This window comes from Cajanus cajan, chromosome 5 (assembly GCF_000230855.2).
Source record: "Cajanus cajan strain Asha chromosome 5, NIPB_CcT2T_4, whole genome shotgun sequence".
Lineage (NCBI taxonomy): Eukaryota > Viridiplantae > Streptophyta > Magnoliopsida > Fabales > Fabaceae > Cajanus > Cajanus cajan.
Window position 1 is genome coordinate 72,934,207 of NC_138521.1, and position 25,450 is coordinate 72,959,656.

The 25,450-nt window shown below is 38.3% G+C and overlaps 1 protein-coding gene across 8 annotated transcripts in view; it reads right to left on the reverse strand.

Annotated features, from left to right (window-relative positions):
* Positions 1-25,450, reverse strand: part of LOC109811329 (RNA helicase family protein) — an 85,455-nt gene that overhangs the window by 24,476 nt on the left and 35,529 nt on the right. For 5 of the 8 annotated variants that reach the window (XM_083075969.1, XM_083075971.1, XM_083075974.1 and 2 more), the window contains 5 exons: positions 24,459-24,563; positions 23,814-23,954; positions 16,419-16,508; positions 16,279-16,335; positions 2,538-7,901 (listed from right to left, as the gene is read on the reverse strand). In XM_083075969.1, coding sequence (XP_082932095.1) covers positions 6,048-7,901; positions 16,279-16,335; positions 16,419-16,508; positions 23,814-23,954; positions 24,459-24,563 — 2,247 coding nt within the window. In that variant the 3' untranslated portion in view covers positions 2,538-6,047. Of the gene's footprint in view, positions 1-2,537; positions 7,902-16,278; positions 16,336-16,418; positions 16,509-23,813; positions 23,955-24,458; positions 24,564-25,450 lie in introns of those variants that run through there. The other 3 variants (XM_083075970.1, XM_020375034.3, XM_083075972.1) reach the window with 1 other exon arrangement.

The window sequence follows — 25,450 nt, forward strand, 5'->3', positions numbered from 1 at the left end:
GAAGTGATAATGCTAAAGAATATTTTTCAGATTGCTTCAAATCATTTATGGCTTCCCATGGCATTCTACATCAATCTAGTTGCCCTAATACACCTCAACAAAATGGTGTAGCTGAGCGAAAGCATAGACATATTGTGGACACTGCTCGTACTCTTTTATTGAATGCCAATGCACCCCCAAAGTTGTGGGGCGATGTTGTCCTCACTGCAGGGTATTTAATAAATCGAATGTCATCGTCTGTCTTGAATGATCAAGTACCTCATTCCCTATTATACCCATTAGATCCCCTTTATTTTCTTCATCCTCGTGTCTTTGGTTGTACTTGTTTTGTCCATGATCTTTTCTCAGGACGTGCTAAGTTGTCTGCTCGGGCCATCAAATGTGTGTTCTTAGGATACTCTCGTGTCCAAAAGGGGTACCGTTGTTACTTTCCTGCTACGCATCGATTTTACACCAGTGCAGATGTCACTTTCTTTGAAGATACACCATATTTTTTTGCCACAGATGTCTCTCCGGTTGACTCAGATCTCCTCTCAGGTATTGCCTATTCCTCATTTTGATCATAGTGTGCCTCCTACCACACCTACTACTTTAGAGGCATCAGATCCTCCCGCACTACCAGGGTCTGACCATCCTCTACACCGATTTAGGATAACCTATGCACGTCGATCACATACTGTTGTTCCTCCCAATGATTCTTCAATTGAGCCATGTGATTCTACTCCTGCTTCAGTCTCCTCACCTACTCCGGCCCCACCTACCTCAGTTGACTTGCCCATTGCTCTTCGTAAAGGTAGTCGTTCTACTTGTAATCCTCATCCTATTTATAACTTTCTTTCATATCACATTTGTCTCCTACCTATTATGCTTTTGTCTCTGCTATTTCCTCTATTACCATTCTCAAGACAGTACAGGAGGCCTTAACCCATCCAGGATGGCGACAAGCAATGATTGATGAGATGACAACTTTAGACTCCAACAACACTTGGGTACTTGTCCCACCTCTGCCTGAAAAATCTGTTGTTGGTTGTCGGTGGGTATTTAATGTTAAAATGGGCCCTGATGGACAGGTGGATAGATTGAAAGCTCATCTTGTGGCTAAGGGATACACGCAAGTATATGGTTCGGATTACAGCGACACCTTCTCTCCAGTTGCGAAGATGGCCTCAGTTCGTCTCTTTTTAGCTATGGCTGCTATGAGGCATTGGCCTTTGTTTCAATTAGATATCAAAAATGCCTTCTTACATGGTGATTTGGAGGAAGAGATTTATATGGATCAACCTCCTGAGATTTATATGGTGCTGATCCTGAGAACATTGCACCAGACTTCAATCATGTTTGTGACCAGATTCTGACCGGCCACGAGATTCCTTCAATGGACAGCCTAGTAACTAGACTTCTTCGTGTCCCTACAGAAGTGAAGAATGAAAATTCTAGTGGAATTGTTGAAGCTTCTGCAATGGTTTCAAGTCAGGGTAGAGGTGGTCGTGAAAATCGAGGAGGAAGAGGAGGTAGAAGTGGTCGTCCTCAATGCTCATACTGCAAGAGGATGGGTCATACCCAAGAGAATTGTTATTCTCTTCATGGTTTTCCAGAGAAGATAGCAAATCTATCCAAGTTTGAGAAATTAGGAAAATCTGAGATGAAGGTTCTTGAAGATGACTATCAGGAATATCTTCAATGGAAATCTATGAATCAAGCTCAATCTTCCTCTATCACTACTGTTTCTACAGCTTGTATTTCTCATTCAACTGCAAATCAAAGTCCATGGATCATTGTTCAGGAGCCTCTGATCATATAACTGGTAATAATTCTATGTTTTCTTCCATGTCCCCACTTAAATCACCTCACCTTATTACCTTAGCAGATGGATCAGAATTGCTCCTAAAGGAATCGGTCAAGTCTCTCTGTCTCCCTCATTAAATTTAAACTCTGTTTTGTTTATTCCTAATTGTCCTTTCAACTTAATCTCTTTAAGTCAGTTAAACAAATCCTTAAATTGTTCAGTAACCTTTAGTGTTGAATCTTTTGTTATTTAGGAACGTAGTACGGGTCGAAAGATTGGCGCAGGACATGAATCTAAAGGTCTCTACTATTTTGAAATGCAACCACCTGTATCTTATGTTGCTGTTTTGTCACCCAAGCTTTTGCATGATTGTTTGGGTCACCCAAGTCTATCCAAGTTGAAACTTTTGGTCCCTAGTCTTCAAAAATTAGCAAAGTTAGGTTGTGAATCATGTCAATTAGGCAAACATGTTAGGTCGTCTTTTCCCAAGCAAACTGATAAAAGATGTAACTCGATTTTCACCACCATTCATTCTGATATTTAAGGTCCAAGTCGTGTAACATCTTTTGGTTTTAGATATTTTGTAACCTTTATTGATGAATTTTCTCGATGTACTTGGATATATTTAATGAAAGATCGTTCTGAGCTTTCGTCTATTTTTATGTCCTTCAATGAGATAAAAAAACCAATTTGGGAGACTAATTAAAATTTTTCGAAGTGACAATGCAAAAGAATATTTCTCTTTGAATTATCCTCTTTCCTATCCTCACAGGGTGTCTTGCATCAGTCTACCTATCCACATACACCCCAACAAAATGAAATAGCAGAAAGAAAAAATAGGAGACTGCACGCACCCTAATGCTCAATGCAAATATTCCTATACATCATTCGGGTGATGCAATTCTCACTTCTTGTTTTTTAATAAACAGGATGCCCTCTTCTTCTCTTGAAAATAAAATCCCTTTCTCCAATGTTTATCCAAAGGAACCCTTGTTTCATGTCTCACCTCGAGTCTTTGGGTGTACATGTTTTGTCCATAATGTCTCTCCTGGTTTGGATAAATTATCTGCTCGAGCAATTAAATGTGTTTTTGTTGTAAAATGTAATTAGGACAGATTTGTGACAGGTTTGTTCTATAATAATTAGGAGATTTGTTCTATAATAATTAAGAGATTTGTTCCAGATTTGTTCTATAATAATTAGGAGATTTGTTATGTAATTAGGACAGATTTGGCTGATTTGATTTGTACAGATTTTATTTGAATATTTCCTTAATTAGGAGACTAGTAGTCTATATAAATATATTTTGTACAAACTCTCAATAATCAAGCAATTCAAATATTATTCAAATAATATTCTGTTCCTTTTTTCAAGTTGGTATCAGAGCTCCTGATCCAGGGGGCTCTGCTTCCGCATTGTCTAGGCAGCCTTCATTGCTGCGAATTGAATTTGTTCACTTTTAGCACCTTCCCAGCCGCTGTTCTTTGACCGAGCCACCACAAACTTGGTCGTCGACTATTCCTGACTCGGTCCCAGGGGTAGCTTTAAACGTAGTTACTGTTCACCAGACACCTATTTCTGCATTTTATCATTCTCCCAGTATGTCTGAAGACAAGACAACCCCTGTTTTGAGTACCAACGATTTACAGGTTCTGCAAAGCCCTTATCGCCTTGATGGGCGAAATTATTTACAGTGGGCTCAATTGGTTCGCACAACCCTCAAGGGACAAAAGAAGTTGAATCACATTGAAGGAGACCCTCCAGCCAAAACAGACCCAAAATATGAAGCTTGGGATGATGAAGACTCTCTAATCATGACCTGGCTGTGGCATTCTATGACACCGGAGATCAGCCGGAATTGCATGTTTTTCTCCAATGCGAAGGAAATTTGGGAGAACCTTAGAAAGACATATTCTATGAAGAAGGATACTGTAGCGTGTTATGAAATAGAGAGCAAGATCTTTAATACCAAGCAAGGGAGTCTTTCAGTAACAGATTACTACGGAACATTGAATGGTTTGTGGATTGAGTTGGATCAATATCAGAATTTGAAAATGAAGTGTACAGCTGATTCAGACACACTAACAGAATTCCTAGAAAGGGTGCGAGTCTTTAAGTTCCTACATGAACTAAACTCAGAGTTTGATCCGATTCGGGTTCAGATTTTGGGTAAGAATAAACTTCCTTCTCTCTCGGAGGTGTTCCACATTGTACGAGGTGAAGAAACTCTGAGGTCAGTTATGTTGGAAGAAGGCAGTTCCATTGATGGTTTAGCCTTGGCTACGAGTAAGGGTCCTCTAGATGGTTCAGCCTTAGCTAGTGGCAAGGGTCCTGTAAAAGGCTCTTCATCTAGAAGGCCACCAATAAAAGCTGGTCGTGATGATCGGTGGTGTAGTTATTGCAGGAAGACGGACCATACTAAGGAGACATGTTATAGGCTCCATGGGAAGGAGAAGGTCCTTGAGCGAATTGGAGGGTTCAAAGGGCTTACACAACGACGTGCTAATCAAGTAACATCTGACCATGAAAGTGCCCCATCTATCCCACCAGCAGAAAATGAGGTACTAGCTCTCAGCAAAGCAGAGTTAGAACGCCTAAGGGCTCTTATGGACTCTCTTAGTAAGACATCTAGTTCTTGTTCCTTAACCATGACTGGTAAGAGTTCTAGCTTCTTATCCTTTAATGCTTCTAATACTGAGAATATCTGGATTATAGACTCTGGTGCTACTGATCATATGACACCTCATTCTCCTTATTTTTCATCCTATACCACTTCATCTGGTAACCAACATATCACTGTTGCTAATGGTTCTCATACCCCTGTTATTGGTTGTGGCAACATTCAACTTCAATCTTCCCTCCTTTTAAAAAATGTGCTTCATGTTCCACAACTATCTAACAACCTCTTGTCTATTCATAAGATCACCCAAGACTTAAACTGTGCAGTCACTTTTTCCACTCCCATTGTGTTTTTCAGGATCTTGCCACGGGGAGGATGATTGGAATTGCTAAAGAGCAGGACGGGTTATATTACCTGACTTGAATATGAATAATTTCTTATTATTGAATCTGAATAGGTACAATAAAATAAATAGGCAGAAAACATAATCAATCCCTAAAGTTTAGGGATTTAGATAAAACTAACTAAAGAAAAGATAAACTAGTATATCTAAACTATATCTTATAGAATTATCTTAACACTCCCCCTCAAGCTGGAGCATATATATCATATGCATCTAGCTTGTTACATATATATGTTATCCTAGGACCACGTAAAGATTTAGTAAAGATATTTGCAAGTTGATCCTTGGAGCAAACTGAGGAGGTCTTGATGATACCGGAGAAGATCTTTTCTCTGATGAAATGGCAGTCAACCTCTATATGTTTTGTTCTCTCATGAAAAACTGGATTAGAGGAGAGGTATAAAGCTGACTGGTTATCACAAACTAGTTCCATATGACCAACCTTGCAAATCTGCAACTCTTGAATTAAGAATTTTAGCCACAAGAGCTCACATGTGGTGTGAGCCATAGCACGATATTCTGCTTCTGTACTTGATCGTGCAACAACACTTTGCTTTTTACTCTTCCATGAGACAAGATTACCACCCATGAAGACATAATAGCCTGATGTTGACCGCCTATCACTTGCATCACCTGCCCAATCTGCATCTGAATATCCAACAATGTTTGTATGTCCTCTATCATTGTAAACAAGTCCTTTTCCTGGTGATCTTTTGATGTATCTAAGGATTCGAACAACTGCAAGCCAATGACTCTCACAGGGAGAGTTAAGAAACTGACTTACAACGCTGACAGGAAAGGATATATCAGGTCTGGTCATGGTGAGATAATTCAATTTGCCCACTAATCTCCGATATCTCCCTGGGTCAGGATAAGGCTCCCCCTGATTAGGCATAAGCTTCACATTAGGATCCATGGGAGTGTCAACTGGCTTACAATCTGTAAGTCCGGTCTCTTCTAGAATATCAAGGGCATATTTTCTCTGAGAAATAGCAATACCGAACTTTGACTGAGCGACCTCAATCCCGAGGAAATAACGTAGGGGACCTAAATCCTTAGTTTGAAAGTGTTTAAATAAGTGTTGCTTCAGTGCCTTGATGCCCTCCTGATCATCACCTGTAATCACAATATCATCTACATAAACAACAAGATAGATAAATCTATGTGTCGATGAGCGTCTAAAGAAAACAGAGTGGTCTGTCTCGCAGCGGATCATTCCAAATTCCTGTATAACTTTGCTAAACCGACCAAACCAAAGCACGAGGTGATTGTTTGAGACCATACAAGGACTTTTGTAATTTACATACAAGACCAGACCCCCCTTGAGCAACAAACCCAGGAGGTTGATCCATATAAATCTCCTCCTCCAAATCACCATGTAAGAAGGCATTTTTGATGTCTAATTGAAACAAAGGCCAATGCCTCATAGTAGCCATAGCTATGAAGAGACGAACTGAGGCCATCTTCGCAACTGGAGAAAAGGTGACGCTGTAATCCAAACCATATACTTGCGCGTATCCCTTAGCCACAAGACGAGCTTTCAATCTATCCACCTGTCCATCAGGGCCCACTTTAACATTAAATACCCACCGACAACCAACAACAGATTTTCCAGGCAGAGGTGGGACAAGTACCCAAGTGTGATTGGAGTCTAAAGCTGTCATCTCATCAATCATTGCTTGACGCCATCCTGGATGGGTTAAGGCCTCCTGTACAGTCTTGGGAATGGTAATAGAGGAAATAGCAGAGACAAAAGCATAATAGGTAGGAGACAAACGATGATATGAAAGAAAGTTATAAATAGGATGAGGATTACAAGTAGAACGACTACCTTTATGAAGAGCAATGGGCAAGTCAACTGAGGTAGGTGGGGCCGGAGTAGGTGAGGAGACTGAAGCAGGAGTAGAATCACATGGCTCAATTGAAGAATCATTGGGAGGAACAACAGTATGTGATCGACGCTCATAAGTTATCCCAAATCGGTGTAGAGGATGGTCAGACCCTGGTAGTGCGGGAGGATCTGGTGCCTCCAAAGTAGCAGGTGTGGTAGGAGGCACACTATGATCAAAATGAGGAATAGGCAATACCTGAGAGAGGAGATCTGAGTCAACCGGAGAAACATCTGTGGCAATAAAATATGGTGTATCTTCAAAGAAAGTGACATCTGCACTGGTGTAAAATCGATGCGTAGCAGGAGAGTAACAACAATACCCCTTTTGAACACGGGAGTATCCTAAGAAAACACATTTGATGGCCCGAGCAGACAACTTAGCACGTCCTGAGAAAAGATCATGGACAAAACAGGTACAACCAAAGACACGAGGATGAACAGAATAAAGGGGATCCAATGGGTATAATAGGGAATGAGGTACTTGATCATTCAAGACAGACGATGGCATTCGATTTATTAAATACCCTACAGTGAGGACAGCATCGACCCACAACTTTGGGGGTGCATTGGCATTCAATAAAAGAGTACGAGCAGTGTCCACAATATGTCTATGTTTTCGCTCAGCTACACCATTTTGTTGAGGTGTATGAGGGCAACTAGATTGATGTAGAATGCCATGGGAAGCCATAAATGATTTGAAGCAATCTGAAAAATATTCTTTAGCATTATCACTTCGTAAAATCCGAATTACTTTGCCAAATTGAGTTTTGATCTCCGAATAGAAACTTAGGAAAATATTGAATAACTCAGAACAATTTTTCATTAAAAATATCCAAGTACATCTAGAAAAATCATCAATAAAGGTGACGTAATACCTATGTCCTAAAAGAGAAGGAACGCGACTAGGACCCCAAACATCAGAATGAATAACATCAAAAGGAGACATAGCTCGACTATTAATACTATTAGGAAAAGAAGCTTTAACATGCTTCCCTAATTGACACGACTCACACTCTAAGGACTCCAACCGTGAGAGATGAGGTACCATTTTCTTTAATTTATTCAAGCTTGGATGACCCAGGCGACGATGAATTAAACCAGGAGACTCAATAGATGCACATATGGTAGAGGTAGAAGGCTGAAGGTAGTAGAGACCATGTAATTCAGATCCGGCTCCAATCGTCTGTCCCGTACTCCGGTCCTGTATCAAGAAAGAATCAGAAGTGAAGGTTATGACACAGTTTAGTGACCGAGTCAACTTACTTATAGAAATCAAATTAAAGGGACATCCAGGAACTAGTAAAACAGATTTTAATGGTAGTGATGGGAGAGGTGATATTTGACCAATACCAGTGGCTTGGACTTTTGACCCATCTGCAAGAGTGATATGGTGTGGAGTTCTAGGTGATGATAGGTTAGGGAAAAGGGAGACATTACCAGTTAGGTGATCAGAAGCACCGGAGTCCAAAACCCAAGGTCCAATAGATGTAGAATGAGAGAGACAGACTGTAGAATTACCAGTATGAGCAACAGTGATGGAAGAAGAGGCCTGTTTAGTTGCCTTGAATTGAAGATAGTCTTGGTAATCATCGGTAGATAATGTGATTGGATGATTGCCCTCCGGTTCAATCTTGAACTCTGGAGCTGAAGTTGGAGATTGAGCCACATTAGCTGTCTTGCTTGGAAAGCCATGCAAGGAATAACACCTATCTCGTGTATGTCCATCTCTCTGACAGTAGGTACAATGGAGGTTTCCTCTACCCCCTTTACCGCGACCACGACCTCGACCACGCCCTCGACTTCCACGGTCAGCTGTGCTAGAGATAAAACCAGAGGACTCAGATTCTATGTGAGGATCTGCCTCTGGTGAAGGGACCCGAATCAATCGGTCTATGAGTTCTTCTACTGTAGGAATGACAGGATTTGTCAAGATTTGATCTCGAACAGATCCGTAATCTTTGTGGAGTCCTTGAAGGATAAACACCATGAACATATTATCAAGTTTGTTTATTATTTGTTGAGGATCATCACTAACCAACATTAGCTTGAGCTCATCAATAGTGGATTGAGCACGATTCAAATACGTTGGCAAATCATTATCAACCATACGAAGAGTTTCCAGACCATGAACAGACTCGTATATTCTTTGGATATCATTGGCATAGACATTTCGAGCCTTCTTCCAAATATCATAGCATGTCTTGTACGGACGAAAATGCACCATTAATTTAGGCTCAATGGACTGCCACAATAGAGATACAAGTTGATAATCTGTCCGTTGCCATTCATCTCTCACCTCTTTATCAACTTCAGACGCCCTTTTAGTAAGATGATCATAAAGACCCTGACCTAAAAACCACATTTCAACCGCAGTGGACCAATCCAAATAATTTTTACCATTAAGCTTTTCAGATGTAATAGTAGGTGATCCAGAAAAGGCAAAGGAGACCAGCCCCCTTTTGGAAGATTCAATTTTTGGGTTCTCCTTGGGAATCTCTGCCATGAGGAGAAAAAGAAGAAAAACACCAAACAATCAACCACGAACAGAAACCAAACAGCCACAGAACTTCAAGACAGCAACCAAACAACACCAAACGACCACGAAACTCCGAGGCCGCAACCAAACGACCTCCAACAGACCACCTAGAGTGTGACCCACTACCTGAAAAGGGTCAAAACGAGAAGAGGGAGGGCCGACGAGTCCAACGGAAGAAACCGCGTCGCAAACGGAGGCTGGTAGGGCGGCGCGTGGGAGCACGTGAGGCGGCGGATGACGGTGGGTCGCGACGGAGAGGCCGATCGGCGACCTCTGAGTGTGCAGGCGGTGTCAACTCCGGCAGCCGCAGACAAAATTCGAAAACCCTAGAAACCCTAAATGTTGGTGGCTGGATTAGGGTTCCTGGACCAGAGTGCTCTGGTACCAACTTGAATATGAATAATTTCTTATTATTGAATCTGAATAGGTACAATAAAATAAATAGGCAGAAAACATAATCAATCCCTAAAGTTTAGGGATTTAGATAAAACTAACTAAAGAGAAGATAAACTAGTATATCTAAACTATATCTTATAGAATTATCTTAACAACCTGCAACATGAAGATAGTAAAGAGTGCACCAAACAAAAGGGACTCACATCCACTCATCAGATGAGTTCAGAATCTTGGTCTTCCTCCCAGATATGGCTTCAACACAGGCGTCTTGGGCATCCTCCTTTTAGTGTCCTTAAGTCATTATTCCCTTTTTTGTTTACAAAAGTGTCGATTGAGTCCTTTCATTGTGATGTCAGTCAATTTGCTAAACATCATCGAACAGTTTTTCTTCCCAGTAATAATAAAAGTTCAAAACCTTTTGATCTTGTTCATTCAGATGTGTGGGGGCCTGCATCTACTTCTAATATTTCTGGTGCCAAGTGGTTTGTTTCTTTTATTGATGACTGTACACGAGTTACTTGGATTTTCCTCATGAAAGATAAGTCTGAAGTTTTCCAACTGTTTGTTAATTTTTACCAAATGGTCCAAATACAGTTTGGAAGTCCTATTAAGAGATTGCGTTCTGATAATGGGAGAGAGTATGTAAATCAAAATCTCTCCAATTTCCTTAAAGAAAAAGGAGTTATTCATGAGTTAACCTGTGTAGACACCCCCCAACAAAATGGGGTTGCAGAAAGGAAAAATCGTCATCTCCTTGAGGTTACTAGAGCATTACTCTTTCAAATGTCTGTCCCTAAGTCTTACTGGGGGAAGCTGTTCTCACTGCCACATATTTAATCAATAGATTGCCCTCTCGTGTTCTTGATGGTGTTAGCCCTGTTCAAGTCATGACCTCATTCTATCCTTCTATACCCATTACGACTAGCCTTCAAAGTCGTGTCTTTGGTTGCTCTGTTTTTGTCCATGTTCATAGCACTCATCGAGGAAAGTTAGATCCTCGGGCTATCAAATGTGTCTTCATAGGTTATGCCTCAAACAAAAAGGGATACAAATGTTATCACCCCCAAAGTCGTCGTGTCTATGTCTCCAAGGATGTCACATTTCATGAAACAGAATCTTTCTTCAGTAGTACTCAACGTCAGGGGGAGAGTAATCTAGAAGAAGCTAAGTTCCTTGAGTTGTCATCTATTCCTTTGTTGCAAGATTCCACTCTTATGGAGGATGACAAAGACCCTGAACCAATGCAGAATAATGAAGTTAGACGTTTTGGGATTCAATATCAGTGAAGAGAAAAACCTGACCTGCTCGAACAACTTCAATTGTCCGAACCAGAGGTAAGAACTCATGATCTTGAAGACACCTTAAATATCTCTTGTGATCTTAACCCAGATAATTTACCAATTGCCTTAAGAAAAGGAAAAAGATCTTGTGCTAGATATCCTATATCCCAATTTGTGTCTACTAAAAATCTTTCTATGCAGCACCAAAGTTTTATTTCAGCTATTGATTCTATCATAATCCCTACATCAGTACAAGAAGCCTTAAAGGATAAGAACTGGGTTCAAGCCATGAACGATGAAATGGGTGCATTGGAAAGGAATGAGACTTGGGAGATTGTAGACAGACCAAAGGATAAGAAAGCAGTGGGTTGTCGGTGGATATACACAGTTAAGTATCGCTCTGATGGCTCACTAGACAGGTATAAAGCGAGGCTAGTTGCAAAAGGATACACCCAAACCTATGGGATTGATTATGACGAGACTTTTGCTCCAGTGGCAAAAATGAATACAGTCATAATTATCCTCTCCTTGGCAGCACACTTTGGTTGGGAGATGCATCAGTTTGATGTTAACAATGCTTTCCTGCATGGAAGCTTAGATGAAGAAGTATACATGGAACTTCCACCTGGATATGGTGTTGCTGGTGGAGGGAGTAAGGTTTGCAAATTAAAAAAAGCCTTGTATGGCCTTAAACAGTCACCTCGGGCCTGGTTTGGGAGGTTCACTCAAGCCATGGTATCTTTGGGGTACAAACAAAGCCAAGGTGACCATACTCTCTTCATAAAACATTCACAAGACGGAAAACTCACTCTACTTTTAGTCTATGTGGATGATATGATTATTGCAGGTGACAATGAGAAGGAAAAACAGAATCTGAGGGAGAAGTTGGCTGCTCAATTTGAAATGAAGGATCTCGATAAGCTAAAGTACTTCCTTGGGATAGAAGTTGCATACTCCAAACAAGGTATCTTTATTTCTCAAAGGAAATACATTCTTGATCTTCTTAAAGAGACTGGTAAGTTGGGCTGTAAGACCACTGGAGCACCCATAGAGCAAAATCATAGGATTGGGAATGATGAGGAAAGCCCGAAGGTGGATAAGACACAGTACCAGAGACTTGTGGGAAAGCTCATCTATTTATCCCACACCAGACCAGACATAGCCTATGCGGTTAGTGTGGTTAGTCAGTTCATGCATGATCCAAAAGAAAGACACTTGCAAGCAGTAAATAGAATTATTCAGTACTTGAAGGCTTCTCCGGGGAAAGGATTGCCATTTAAAAAGGAGGGGAACTTATCCATGGAAGTGTATACTGATGCTAACTATGCAGGATCAGTTGTTGATAGGAGGTCCACCACAGGATATAGCATGTTCTTGGGTGGAAATTTGGTGACATGGAGGAGCAAGAAGCAAAATGTGGTTGCAAGATCAAGTGCAGAGGCAGAATTTAGAGCTATGGCACAAGGGGTTTGTGAAGTGATATGGATGAAGATAATACTTGATGACCTCAAAATAAAGTATGAAGCTCCTATGAGATTGGTTTGTGATAATAAATCAGCCATCAGCATTGCGCACAATCCAGTTCAACATGATCGGACAAAGCACATAGAGATAGACCGACATTTCATTAAGGAAAAATTGGACAGCGGTCTTATAGCCACCGAGTACATTCCTTCAAGACTGCAGTTGGCAGACATGTTCACTAAGGGACTTCCAACAGAGCAGTTTAAAAATCTTACTTGCAAGCTGGGAATGATAGATATACATTCACCAGCTTGAGGGGGAGTGTTGTAAAATGTAATTAGGACAGATTTGTGACAGATTTGTTCTATAATAATTAGGAGATTTGTTCCAGATTTGTTCTATAATAATTAAGAGATTTGTTCCAGATTTGTTCTATAATAATTAGGAGATTTGTTCTGTAATTAGGACAGATTTGGCTTATTTGATTTGTACAGATTTTATTTGAATATTTCCTTAATTAGGAGACTAGTAGTCTATATAAATATATTTTGTACAGACTCTCAATAATCAAGCAATTCAAATATTATTCAAATAATATTCTATTCCTTTTTTCAAGTGTTTTCTTAGGCTATTCTCGTCTTCAGAAAGGGTACAAATGTTATTCCCCAGAGACCAGAAAATTCTACATGTCTGCAGATGTCACCTTCTTTGAACAAACTTCTTTTTTCTCCTGCACCACTCATGATTCTCTCTCAATACAACAAGTACTACCATATTGTTCTCATGATTCCTTTCCACCTCAACTTTCAATTCATAACCAAAAGGTTACTCAGTCTATTATTCCCACCACTACTCCTATTCCAGCTACCCCCCCTCCTCTTGTTACATATCACCGTCGACCACGACAAATTGGCCCGACATTACCTGAAGAGTCACCAGATTCTTGTCCTTCACCATCAGATGCCCCTACTACGAATCCTAGTGAGGATAACTCTGAATGGCCCATTGCTCTTCGAAAAGGTATTCGGTCTACTCGAAATCCTCATCCTATTTATAATTTTCTGAGTTATCATCGATTATCTCCCTTGTATTTCTCCTTTGTCTCTTCTATATCTCCTCTTACTATTCCTAAAAATGTTCATGAGGCTCTTGGTCATCCTGGATGGAGACAAGTTATGATTGTTGAAATGCAAGCTCTAGAGCATAATGGTACATGGGAGCTAGTTCCCCTCCCTCCTGGGAAACGACCCATTGGATGCAGATGGGTCTATGCTATTAAATTTGGCCCTGATGGTACCGTTGATCGGCTCAAAGCCAGATTGGTGGCTAAGGGGTATACTCAAATTTATGGGCTCGACTATAGTGACACTTTCTCTCCTGTGGCCAAGCTTCCTACTGTTCGTCTCTTTCTTGCTATGGCAGCCATTCGTCATTGGCCTCTCCACCAATTAGACATTAAAAATGCCTTTCTTCATGGTGAGTTGGAGGAGGAGATTTACATGGAGCAACCTCCTAGATTTGTTGCTCAGGGGGAGTCTGGTTTAGTCTGTAAATTGAGAAGATCTCTTTATGGCCTCAAACAATCTCCTCGAACTTGGTTTGGAAAATTTAGTCATGTTGTACAAGACTTTGGGCTTAAAAGAAGCGAAGCAGACCACTCAGTTTTCTATTGTCATACTTCTCCTGGGAGATGTGTTTATTTGATTGTTTATGTGGATGACATAGTGATTACAGGAAACGATGTAGCTACAATTTCTCAATTGAAGAAACATTTGTTTAGCCATTTTCAGACCAAAGATCTGGGACATCTAAAATATTTTCTTGGTATTGAAGTTGCCCAATCAAAGGAAGGCATTGTGATCTCTCAAAGGAAGTATGCATTGGACATTTTGGAGGAAACAGGCATGACTGATTGCAGACCCATTGATAGTCCTATGGATCCTAACCAAAAGTTAAATGACTGATCAAGGTGAACCGTTCACAGATCCAGAAAGGTATAGGAGATTGGTTGGGAAACTCATTTATCTTACAATCACGAGACCTGATCTCTCTTTTGCAGTAGCGGTTGTTAGTCAGTTCATGCAGGCTCCTCATATTGATCATTGGAATGTTGTTCTGCGTATTCTTAGATATATCAAAAAGGCTCCCGGACAAGGATTACTATATGAGGACAAAGGAGATAATCGAATTTCTGGATACTGTGATGCTGATTGGGCAGGATGTCCTATAGATAGGCGTTCTACTACTGGATATTGTGTATTCCTTGGTGGAAATCTCATTTCTTGGAAGAGTAAGAAACAAAATGTTGTTGCTCGATCTAGTGCTGAAGCTGAATATCGAGCTATGGCCTTGATTACTTGTGAATTTATATGGATTAAGCAACTCATTCAAGAGTTAAGATTTTGTGAGAATCATCCAATGAAATTGTATTGTGATAATCAAGCCGCTCTTCACATTGCTTCCAATCCAGTATTTCACGAGAGAACCAAGCACATAGAGGTTGATTGTCATTTTGTGAGAGAGAAGTTGTTGTCCAAGGAAATCATTACTGGATTTGTCAATTCTAGTGAACAACTTGCAGATGTTATGACTAAGTCATTAAGGGGGTCTCGAATTCAATTTTTATGTTCCAAGCTCGATGCATGTAATCTGTATGCAACAGCTTAAGGGGGAGTGTTAGAATAGCTTGTTTAGAAAGCTTCTTCTTGTTTAAATATTTATTGTATTTTTCTGATTGGTCTTTTCTCCTGATGTAATTACTTAGGCTTCTAGACTCGGTAGCCTACTTTGTAGCCTTTTTCTTCTTGTAACCCTAATCACTCTTTATATAAGGAAAATATACAGATCAGTAAGACTGATCCTTTTTTGGCCACTCTGTTTCAATATTCAAGTATCTAAATCCCTAAACTTTAGGGATTGATTATGTTTTATGCCTATTTATTTTATTGTACCTATTCAGATTCAATAATAAGAAATTATTCATATTCAAGTGATGCATTTTGTGCGCATGAAGAAATGGTTCAACTTGTTGAAGCCAAACTAGGTAATTATCGTCCCATAATTTCTTTGTATTTGGAAATGGAAACGAAGCAAAATGCGGCAAAAGAGACACCGATGAATTGGAGTTACACGGCGGAGAAGGATTGGAAGCCATGCGAGAGCTTCTTGTTATTATTGATATTCTAATCTCTACAATGATAGAGAACAAGTTATATAGTGACAGAGAAGTGTACAAGGGAAGCTAAATAGTTATGTTGACTTGGTAATAGCCAATCAGCTTACAGAGAAGCTAAAAACTTTCTAACTAGCTATGTTGATGTGGCACAACCACTCAGCTTACAACAAAACCCAAGTAACCAAACTATGCTGACGTGGATAACAGCCAGTCAGCTTACAACAGAAAGAAAAGAGTTCTCTCTAATACTCTATTACATACACATGCTAATGAACTCGGAACATTTCCTTCTGGAGATAAAAGTACAGACTTGAGAAAATAAATATGAACTGAGTATGAAAATGTCTCGGAAAAAAAATAGAAATAAGTAATAAGAATCTCTATACAATAAAGTTCTTCAATTTATCTAATAAACATAGAGAAACCAGAAACAAGTCAAATGAATAAACATCTTCCAAAGTAAATAAGGCATCTGAAAATTCTGCCATTTCGATGGAACGGAACAGCATTAGCACATTTACTGAATGCTGGACGAAGAAAATTGATATTCTGCCATTAATTATATAGCAAACCTGCTGTCTGTGTTGCTTTAAAATAACCTATGTACAATTTATTACTCAGCATAATTTATCCAAGTGGGTTATCAAACAAACCTATAGTTTCTGTAAATTGATTATTCACACATACATTGAAATCAGTGACATAGTAAGAAAAGACCATGAAGTACCTCATACAATAAAGATATTGCTGAATCCATTGCTTCAACCTTTGGAGGTTCTAATGCCTGATAATGGAAATTTTATTGAAGAAAACAGTCCAGATAACTAGATCAAGGATCATATTTATAGTCTTAAAATATAACTTTACCTCGGACAAAAATGGCTTGATATATCCAAGAGACAGTAACTTAATCTGCAGGCACAATTCAACTAATGGCATCCGAAGCATCTCTGGAACCTTGATAAGTAGAATATAACAAAAACATGGGAAAACAAAGTAAATTAGAAGGATGGTAAAACAAAACATAAAATAACACTTTCTTCTGCATTTTATTCTCAATCATTAAAAAAAGGAAACAAAAAACAAAAAATATCATAGCATTTTTTAAGCAAAAGGGTATTTGCTTAAGTAGGAATTAGACAAAGTATATGCATTGCAATTTTAGCAAGAGACAAGAAATGACATGGAAGCCAAAATGGGAGATGTCATACCAATGGTTTCTAAAATTAATATGGGATTAATAATGCAAAATGATAGAGAACTTAATTAGGATATAACACATACGATACAAACAGGGTGGCTAATATAAGACCACTGTCCAACTTTTCTTCGATGAAGTGTTTGTCTATCTCAATATGCTTGGTCTTGTCATGTTGAACTGGATTATGAAGAATGTTAATGGCTGACTTGTTGCCACAAAACAACTTCATAGGTAGCTCAATTTGAATTCTAAGGTCATCAAGAATAACCTTCTTCCATAGCCCTTCACATATGCCCTATGCCAAGGCTCGAAATTCAACTTCTGCACTAAATCAAGCTAACTACACTTTATTTCTTACTCCTCCAAGTCACCAAATTTCCCAAGAACATGCAATATCCATAAGTAGATTTCCTATCTATGACTGACCCTGCATAGTTTGCATCAGTATATACTTCCATAGACATGGTGTCTCCTCTTGACTTCAAGTTTTGAAAAATCATGTCAACTGCCAACAATGTCTTTCACAGGATTCATGCATGAACTAACTAATTGCACTCACATCATAAGCAATGTCTAGTCTAGTGTGTGATAGGTAAATTAGTTCCCTACCAATTTTTTATATTGGTATTTTTCTACAGGTGGACTTTCTTCACTTCTAATTATGTGATTTTGTTCAATCGGAACTCCTGAGGTCCTGCATCCCAACTTTCCTGTTTCTTTAAGAAGATCAAGGACATAGTTTCTTTGAGAGATAAATATGCCTTTCTTGGAATAAGAAACCTCAATTCCCAAGAAATACTTAAATCTTCCCAAGTCTTCCATCTCAAACTAGGTTGCCAATTTCTTCTTTAGGGTAAATTTTTCTTCTTCATCATCACCTACAAGGATCATGTCGTCTACATAGACTAAAAGTATTGTAAGTTCACCATTAGGAGAATGTTTTATAAACAAAGTATGATCCCCTTGACTCTGTTTGTATCCCAAAGAAATCATTGTCTGGGTAAAGTATGTTTTTCTACTTGGTGAGGACGTCAGCTATTTGAACAGAGGTTGAGACATGAGGTAGAGTGATAATTCTTCAGTCATAGACTTCTTTGATCGAATGACAATCAACCTCTATGTGGTTCATTCTTTCACAGTATACAAGATTTGCTGCAATCTATATGACACTGGTATTATCAGCATGTAATGGAGTAGGTTGTGTTTGTGATTAACCAAGTTCAAAAAGAAGGCCCCGTAACCAAATAATCTCAGAGCATGTTGTAGACATGGACCGATATTCAGCTTCAATAGAGGATTTAAAAACCGAATCTTGTTCTTACATTTCCAGGAGATAGGGGCATCGCCTAAAAACATACACCAGGTGTCTAGGGTTTTGCATGAGTTTGTTAACTGTGTGGACAACAAAGGAGATACTAGGTCTTGTGATGGTGAGGTTGATAAGACTTCCAACCAGTTTCCTGTATAAAGTTGGGTCTGGTAGGAGTTCACCTTCATTACATGTTAACTTGACATTAACTTCCATGAGTGTCAACTACAATTGCATTGGTGAGATCAACTAGCTGAATTAAATCCTAAGTATATTTATGCTGACTGACAAAGATCTTTCATATGAAAAGTTTTATGTAACAATTGTTTGATTGTAGTGATATCTCCTGATTTGAACCAGTGATGACAATGTCGTCGACATAAACAAAGAGCATCACAATTTCTTTTGAAGTCCTTTGGAAAAAAAGGATAGATCAAGCTGCTTTGGAGGAAGGAAAAACCCAGGGTTGTTCTAAACTTTTCAAACCACACTCTAGTGCCTGTTTTAATCCATACAAAGAACGTTTTAGTTTGCAAACAGTATCAGGTAATGGTGAAAACATACCATTAAGAAGTTTGATGTAAACTTCTTCTTTGAGGTCACCATGAAGGAAGGCATTTTTTACATGTAGCTGGTGAATTTGCCAAGATTTAGAGGCAGCAATGGCAAGAATAATTTTGACAGTAGTCATTTTGGCCACAGGTGCAAAGGTTTATTTATAGTCTAGGCCAAATTTTTTCTTATTTCCAAGAACAACAAATCTAGCCTTATATCAATCTATTGATCCATCTAAACACAATTTTATAGTGAATACAAATTTACTGCTAAGAGGTTTAATAGATGGAGGACATGGAACAATGTCCCATGTCTGATTTGCCTCTAGTGCCAAAAGTTCAGTTTCTATAGCATCCTGCTAACATTTATGCTCCATAGTCTAGTTATATGAAGGAGGAATAGGAACAAATGCTAAAGTTGTTGTCAAAGATAAAGGTTCAGAAAAATCATACATTTCTGGTGGTTTACGAATGTGAGTACTGCAACGTAAAGGGACTGAGTCTAGTTGATTCGTTGGATCAACAACCAAAGTATGAATGGGAAGGGGCCTTGGAGTGATGGAAGACTAAATTTGTGGAACAGTTGGACGTCTTTGGTAGACCAAGAATGGTCGTTCTCCTGCAAAACTGTTAGAAAATAATGGCCAAACAAATTTGGATGTAGAAAAGTGAGTGTCTTGGTTGGTAGCAAAAAAATATGTATCTTTTTGAAAGATGACATTTCTAAAAACCCGAATCCTATGTGTATGAGGATCATAGCATATAAAACCTTTTTGATGGGTTGAGTAACCAAGAAAAGCACATTTAACATATTGAACTGTGAGCTTGGTGCGTTCTTGTGGCTGAAGATGAACATAACAGACACAACCAAAGGTGCGAAGAGGGGAATAAGTGGGTGGTTTACCAAATAATCTTAAGAAAGGTGAATCATTATTTAATATTGGAGAAGGCAATCGATTAATAAGGTGGACAACAGTTGAAAGAGCTTCACACCAAAAACGGGAGGGCACAAGTGAATCCAACATTAAGGTACGAACAACATCCAGAAGATGACAGTTTTTTTGTTCAGCTACCCCATTTTGTTGGGGTGTGGAAGGACATGACCATTGGGATAATATACCATTTTCCAGCAAGAACTCTTGAAATATATGAGATGTGTATTTCTCCCCATTGTCAGAATGCATAATTTTAATTTTTGATGAAAATTGAGTGTTAACATAGGCATGAAAGAATTTGAATGCACAAAATGCATCAGCTTTACAGGGCAAAAAATAGACCCATGTGAAATGACTATAGTCATCAATAAAAGTAATGAAGTACTTCTAATGTGCATGAGATATAATAGTTTTTATTCCCCATAAATCACTATGTATCATTTTAAAAGGATGATTGATATTTGATTGATGAACTGGAAACGATAGAACTTTACTTTTACCAAGTTTGCAAGAAGGACAATCAAATTGAACAACACTAAGAGATGGGAAATTTTTATTGCCGAGAACGCCAGATTTCATCAAGTCATGAAGTACATTAGAGTTTGGGTGACCAAGACGCTTATGCCATGTTTGGAAATTAACAGTTGCAGAATTACAAGAAATAGAAGACAAAAAAGAACACTGAGACAACGATGAATAAAGAGGGAAAAGACGTCCAACTTTAGGCCCCTTCACGATCATTGTCCCTGAGTGTTGATTCTGCACAAGACAACCAGATTTTGAGAATTCAACTTTGCAATTATTGTCAACTAATTGACCAACTGAAATCAGGTTAGTGGTGAGATCAGGGGAAACATAAACATTGGTAAGAGATGAATAAATATCACTAATTGCTGTGATAGGTAAATTGTTTTCATCTGCAATATGTATTTGCAAATTACTAGAGTAATTGGTAATATTGGAAAGGGCAGCAACATTATTGGTCAAATGATTGGATGCGCCAAAGTCAAAATACCAAGGAGAGTTGGGTAAAGAAGCTTTACTTGAAAGACTCAAAGCAGAAAATGTTGAAACAATCATTTGTTGAACCATTTTAAGAGTTAAAGTAGAAAAGTAGGTGGATTTTGATCCACAGAAACAGGAGTAGCAAAAGAACCTAGAGGCAGTGAAGGCTATTGCATTTCTCCGTAGTGGTCGAATTTGACATTCTTTGATGATGTGACCTTCTTTTTTGGAATAATTGCAAAACTTTTTAGGATAGTGAGAAGCAAAATGGCCCAAGCCTTTGCAGTAAAAACATTAGATAGTACTCATGTCTCATCCTCGAGGTCTGCTTTGTGTACTGCAGACGCCATAGGAAGGGAGGCAAATTTTTGTTGTTCCAGATTCATCTAATTGAGGAGATGTTCTTTACAAAGCAGTTCATTTAGGCATTCATTTCAGGAAGGGACAATAGCCCTGTTCATTAGGTTGGTCTGAATGCCCTCAAAATCAGATCTCAATTTCATAAGAAATTGATCTCTTTTTGGGGTGTCATGAACATTTTGGACTACAATTTGTCCTTCATATGGAAAGACTATAGTTGGGCTATCATTGGGTTTATACAGTGAAGATTGGACCGAATTGTGATATTGATCGATTCAAAGCTTGTTTGGTGGCTAGGTGCTATACTCAAAGGAGGGGGTAGCCATGGACCCTAGTAAAATTAAAAGTGTGGTTCAGTGGCCTATACTCGAGAATGTAAAGGGAGTGAGGGGTTTTTTGGGTTTAATGGGCTATTACCGAAAATTTATTCAAGATTATGGAAAACTAGCTAAGCCCCTAACTGAGCTCACGAAGAAGGATGGGTTTCAATGGACTCAAACCACACAAGAGGCATTGACAGTGATGCCTCTTGTCAAGGTTTAGGTGCCTTCCTAACACAAAATGGTAAACTAGTAGCTTATATCAGTAAAGCTTTGGGAGACAGGAAACTATCCAAGTCGGCTTATGAGACAGTGTTTATGGTTATGGCTTTAGGTATCCAACATTGGAGACCCTATTTACTAGGTCAAAAATTTACTATTTACACTGAACAAAAAAGCTTACGTCAATTGTTGCTATAGAGGGTAACAACTTGGGACCAACAAAATTGGGCAGCCAAACTATTAGGATACAGATTTGACATTGTTTACAAGCCAAGCTTAGAGAACAAGGGTGTTGATGCATTATCACAGATGTATGGAGAGGAGGAATTCAATTTTTTGATACATTATTCCAACTGGCTTGAAGGAAGGAAGGTGATAGAAGAGGTGCATGAAGATAAGATACTCAATTATATCATCAAGGACATGTAGCAGGGCAAGGAGACAAAGCAAGGATTCTCTTATCAGAATAGGGTTTTGTTGTACGATGGGTGGTTGGTATTGGATAGGCATGAAAAAGAGCATTCAACAGTGGGTGATGTAGTGTGATGTTTGTCGGAGACAAAAATATTTTGCTGCAACTTCTGGGGGCTTATTACAACCATTGAATATTCCTGAAAAAATATGGGAAGAAATTTCCACGGACTTCATAACTGGTTTACCTAGGTCCAAAGGGTATGAAGCGAGTTTGGTGGTAGTTGACATGCTTTCTAAATATAGCCACTTCATTCCTTTGAAGCCCCCATACATTGCTCGAACAGTGGCTGAAATTTTTCATCAAGGAAGTAGTGAGGCTCCACGGTATTCCAACATCTATTATAAGTGATAGAGATCCAATTTTTGTTAATAATTTTTTGAAGGAGTTATTCAAATTGTAGGGCACTCATTTGAAGATGAGCATAGCATACCACCCTCAAACGGATGGACAAATTGAGATAATTAATAGTTGTTTGGAGACATTTCTACGATGTTTTATTGCAGACCAACCTAAGACTTGGAAGCAATGGTTACCATGGGTTGAGTATTGGTACAATACTACTGTACATGTATCCACCGGGACCACACCCTAGGCATCTATGGGAGACCTGTCATCATTCACTTTTTACAATTAGACACCAAAGTGGAAGCAGTCCAAAGTGAACTCTTGGACATAGATGAGGCATTGTGGCAACTCAAATACCATTTGCAAAGGGCTCAAGATAGGATGAAGGTTCAAGCAGATCATAAGCACCAGGATTGAAATTTTGCAATCAGAGACTAGGTCTTCTTGAAGTTAAGACCTCATGGACAATAAACAATAAGAGCATGAATCTGTCCAAAGCTGGCTCCTAGATACTATGGTCCATTTCAAGTCATCAAAAAGGTTGGGGTTGTGGCTTACAGACTTAAATTGCTTGATTCATCTTGAATTCACCTTGTATTTCACTTGTCACTATTGAAGAAAGCCATTGGAGACTTTCAAGTGGAGAAGAACTTCCTCAGGGAACTTTGCATATTTATATGAACCTGCTGTTGTCCTTGATACTAGAACAGTGACTAAAGGAGGAGATTCTATCCATCAGCTGCTAATACAATAGAAGGACAAGGCTTTAGAGGAGGCCACATGGTAAGAGGAATTCAACATTAGGAATCAGTTTCCTAATTTCGGACTTGAGGACAAGTCTAATTTTCCAGAGGGGAGCAACAATAGGACCTTAGATGGTCATTTGGGCCTTGATGGGCCATTAGCACATCAGCTGACCAAGCGTAAAGTGTGGAGAGTATATGTCAGGAGAAACAAATGGGGGAAAGGGGAGAATGTTGATGTGGCAGAGAGAGGAGTGGAACAATTTGGGTGAGGGAGTTTTCTATTGTATTGGTAGGGAGTAAGGCAGGACAACGCTTATGGAACGATTCAAGAAATTAGTTATGGACAGAGAGCATCTACGATCCATTCCACTGTAACCTTTTCTTTTTATTCAGAAGAAATAATACAACAGTGATGTTCTCTTTTCTTGAGTGTTCATTATTATACTTCTCTGTTCTGCTTTGTTATTCTATATATAGTTTTGCGTCGTGGTGCTAACCTAGTTAGGAATTTAGGATCACTTTCTATATAGTGATGCAATAGCATTTCTATCTTTTAATAAATAAAAAAAGTAAATGACTATGCTTAACTAAGAAAATAACAAAAATAAAGAAATAGGAAAACAAAATAATAATGAAATAGGGAAACAAATATCTAAAGATATTTACATATATTCTAGATCTTCTAAGTATCTATGATATTTACAACAATATACCTTCATGACAAAAAACAAACCAAATGCAGCCTAGGTACCTTGATGACTATTTAAGCATTTCATTTCAAATTATATACCTGATATGGACGCATGAGCTTTTCAAATCTATGACGAGTGTACAAGCAAAAGCAAATTCCAGGTTTTACACGTCCAGCTCTACCACGACGCTGCATTGCATTTGCTTGAGAAATCCAATCTTCAACCATGCTAGACAATTTCTAGTATCAACCATAAAGACAACCAAACCAGATCATAGTGTTATATTATCACATTCAAAGCATATAAGGAGTTCAGTAATAATTTTATAATTGTTATTTAAGCTCTAGAAAACAAAATGAAATTGTTAACCAATAAAAATATAAGAAAAGTTCTCATTAGTTTTAAAATAAATATATTTTATTAAGACTGGCCAAGTTTCCAATAAATAAATATGCAGATGCTAACTATCTAAAGTTATGCAGTCTTTAGGCAAGTGTATCCATTTCATCCCCAATACTGGAACAAGTGAAAGGGGGACCGACTCAGTTCCACTACTCCTGGTTTTAAAAATTATTTGTAAAATTCACACATTAGCAGTCCAAAAATGCAGCTGATGAACAATGTTTAATGGCAACATATGCATGATCAAGACCTCTATGAACAAGATATGATGAAAGTAACAAAGCGAATATTGTCATTTGTCAGGAAGTGCTAAATCACAATAAATAAGAAAGAAACCATACCTTTTGAGGATTGTAGCGGTTCTCTTTATGCTTTCCACAGTCAATTACATATATCACATCATCTATTGTTATGCTTGTCTCTGCTATATTTGTGGCTATAACAACCTACGAGGAGAACAAAACATATTTTTAAGAAATTAGAATAAATAAATAAATAAAAACATAACAACAATCTGCAATAGATCAAGTTTCAATTTAAAGGCCTAACACAACCTTTCCATTAGCAAAACAAAGATTTCAGGTTTTGTATATCTTTTTGGATGGCTTAATCATGTATTTGGTCCCTATCATCAATCGTAATTTGGTTTTGGTCCTTTTTTTTTTAAATGGTGCCTGTAAAATGATATTTTTCCTTTTGTCCTTGATGTTAATTTGCTTCTGTTAAGTGCTGACATGATTCTCAGCACGTCAGGATGGATTACACATCAATAGTATCATACTAACGTCAGGGACAAAAAATATTTTAAAATATATAATTATATATATATATATATATATAATTATATATATATATATAATTATATATATATATATTTTATAAAGACAAACAAAAAAAGAGGAGTATTATACGGACCAAAAACATAAATAACCATAACAATAATATAAAATTAAAAAATTAATAATAGATTAAAATAATTTAACTGATAAAACTCATGTTTATTGGTTTACAATGTGCAACCAATCACACTGATAGAAAAGATTTTTTAAATAAACATGAGTGAACAATCCTAAGCATATAAGTGGGGCATGAGGGAGAATATTGAGAAAAACTCAAGTCACACATCAACTAAAGATACGGCCAACGACGAGTATATAAGTGAGGAAAACTCTCACTTTATAAGTCAATTTTGTAAAGTTGAATTAAGCTCAGATCCACATTTTAAAACTTTTCTAACTTCCACAACACACATATTAATAAATACATAAGGGGTAGAGGGTGTTACAATAGGCTGTCATTGGACTGGCTTTGATATCCTAGTATAGGTTGTCAT